At 62.5% G+C, this 2,747-nt stretch overlaps 1 protein-coding gene across 1 annotated transcript in view; it reads left to right on the plus strand.

The window, feature by feature from the left end:
* Positions 1-676: 676 nt before the first annotated feature.
* The window catches only part of Nxnl1 (nucleoredoxin-like 1), a 3,075-nt gene continuing 1,004 nt past the window's right edge, over positions 677-2,747 (plus strand). The window contains exons 1-2 of the mRNA XM_013028341.1: positions 677-1,358; positions 2,518-2,745. Of these exons, the coding sequence (XP_012883795.1) occupies positions 1,033-1,358; positions 2,518-2,745 (554 nt within the window). The 5' untranslated portion in view covers positions 677-1,032. The remainder of the gene's footprint in view (positions 1,359-2,517; positions 2,746-2,747) is intronic.

A 2,747-nucleotide genomic window follows, 5' to 3' on the forward strand; every position in this document is an offset into this window, starting at 1 on the left:
CTCCTCCCCCACTCCCAGCCACCCTGCCCTCGACCCCAGCGCCACCGCACTGCCCCCAGGATCTCCAGTGCAGGCCAGGGCCAGCCAATCCCACACCGGGGCAGACTTTCCTCCCTGGACACCCCGGGCAGGACTGGGCAGCACCAGCCCACATTTACCTTCCAGGGCATCAGCTCCCAGCTCCGGGCCGGCCCGTTGGACATTCCCGCACCCCTCAAAGGCAAATGGAGGCATCCACAGGGGGCACCACTGGCTGGCCACGCAGCCTGAGCCGACAGCCACAAGGTGTGGCCTGTCGGGGAGTGCCAGTCCCCACGAGGTCCCCCTCCTGGGAGCTGCCTGTGCCTGGGCTCGCCAGCCTCCCTACCCAGGGTCTGCGCTGAGCACCTTCAAAGCCTGAGGTCTGTGTAAGGCCCAGGTTCCACCTCCCTGCCCTGCCTCTAAAATGAAGGAAAAGAAGAGGGGATGGGGCAGGTGGTTCACACCTGGTCCCAGCCAATGAGCCAGGTCCAGCTGGTCAGCTCAGCTCACCAGGAGATGGGGATTGGGAGGGTGGACATTTCAAGGTCTTCCCCTCCCAGTCAGCCCCATGTGACTGTCATTCTGTTCATCCCAGCTGTCTGGGACACTTCTGAGGGATCACAGACCAGGCTGACCTTGGGCAAAAACACTGCAGACCAAAGGGACTGGGAGTGTGGCTCAGGAGGTGGAGCACCCTCATGAGCCAGAGGCCCTGAGTTCAGACCCTCATATTCCCCAGCACCTCCCTGGGGGCCATTTCTGCTCTCCAGCCACCCACCCTTGCACTAGGCCAGCCTCCATCTCGAGAGCTCCACTGGTCACCATGCCCACACAACCACAAGGGAGCAGATCTTCACGAGTGGCTCTGCATCCTGCGTGTTCTTTGAGGCAGGGTGGCCAGGCGCCAGGGGCCTGCATAGGCAGGCAGGGCAGAGCTCCCCAGAGCCTGGGGCAGGTGGGTGGGCGGATTAGCTCCTAAGCTCTCTGAGCCTCCCGGCTGGCCAGGCTACCATGGTGTCCCTGTTCTCTGGGAGCATCCTGGTGCGCAACAACAGTGACCAGGACACGCTGGACACCGAGGCGGAGCTGTGCCGCAGGCTGGAGAACCGGCTGCTGCTGCTGTTCTTTGGCGCGGCTGGCTGCCCGCGGTGCCAGGCCTTCGCCCCGGTGCTGCGGGATTTCTTCGTGCGGCTCACCGACGAGTTCTACGTGCTGCGTGCCGCCCAACTGGCGCTGGTGTACGTGTCCCAGGACCCCACGGAGGAGCAGCAGGACCAGTTCCTCAAGGACATGCCCGACAAGTGGCTCTTCCTGCCCTTTGAGGATGGCCTGAGGAGGTGAGGTCCCAGGGCCTGGGGGGAGGGAGCAGGGACCTGGCTTTAAAGAGCCCCCCACAGGGTGTGACCCCAGAAATCAGCAGGGACAGGGGAGAGAAAGCAGCCAGAAGCATGGAAGAGGACAGGCAGAGCCCCCATTCCTCAGTACCTGGCAGTCAGGGGGAGGGGTACACTGGAACCAAAAGCAGGTCATATGACAATGGTGTTAGAGGTTATTTGTTTATTTGTTTTTTGTTACTGGCCAGTCCTGGGTCTTGAACTCTGGGCACTTTCCTTGAGCTTTTTCACTCAAAACTATCGCTCTACTATTTGAGGCACAGCTCCGTGTCTGGCTTTGTGTTGGTTAACTGGAGATAAGAACCTCAGACTTTCCTGCCTGGGCTGGCTTCAACCCATGGTCCTCAGATCTCAGCCTCCTGAGTAGCTAGGGTGACAGGTGTGAGCCATGGCGCCTGGCTTTGTTCTTTTTGAACTCCAACCAGTGGGAAAGCATGTCCAGAGGCTGCATGGAGCATGTGCAGAGTCAAGTCCCATCCCACACCTAAAGAAATAAATGTCAGATGTCCAGGAAGTCTACATAAACCCAGGAGACCGGTTACTGTTTGCCAGGTCTAGGTGGGTGGGTGGCTTGTATGGATGCGCTCAAGGACAGAACATAAGGTGGCCACTTCCTGACCTTCCACTCGGCCACCGGCCATGGGGCTGTGCCCTCACCCACTGCCTGTGCAGCCCTAGCCCCTGGGCCTGCCCACCGTCCTCTCAGCGCTCACCCAGGGCCGGTCCTTGGCGTGGCCTGCCCCCAGCTGCACCTTCCCGCGTGGAGTAGGGTTCTCCATCCCAGGGCTGTCACCCCACACCCTTCCCCAGCCACACTGAAATCACTAGCACAAATGCAGAGGAGGCCAGGGCTCTGGGAAGCCCAAGGCAGAGAAAGCTGCTCAGCACAGGAAGAAGCTCCTGGGGGCTGAAGTCAGAGAAGCACGGTCTTAGAGAGAAACCATGCTGGGGCGAGGGCACTAGGTGCAAGGCATGTCCAGAGGTGGGAGGGGACCTCAGGCAGGGAGGACCAGGTCTCCGGCGGGGAGGACCAGACAGGGAGGCCCGAGCGCCCCAGCACGTCCCTGGCCGGCGAAGCGCCCACCGGCCGCGTTCCCCGCAGGGAGCTCGGGCGCCGGTTCTCCGTGCAGTGCCTGCCGGCCGTGGTGGTGCTGAAGCCGGGCGGGGACGTGCTCACGCGGGACGCAGCCGACGAGATCCAGCGCCTGGGCCCCGCCTGCTTCGCCAACTGGCAGGAGGCGGCCGAGGTGCTGGACCGCAGCTTCCTGATGGCCGAGGACCTGGAGGACCCGGTGCCGCGGAGCTTCACCGAGCCGCTGCGCCGCCGCAAGT

Source organism: Dipodomys ordii, unplaced genomic scaffold, assembly GCF_000151885.1.
Source record: "Dipodomys ordii isolate 6190 unplaced genomic scaffold, Dord_2.0 Scaffold108, whole genome shotgun sequence".
Taxonomy (NCBI): domain Eukaryota; kingdom Metazoa; phylum Chordata; class Mammalia; order Rodentia; family Heteromyidae; genus Dipodomys; species Dipodomys ordii.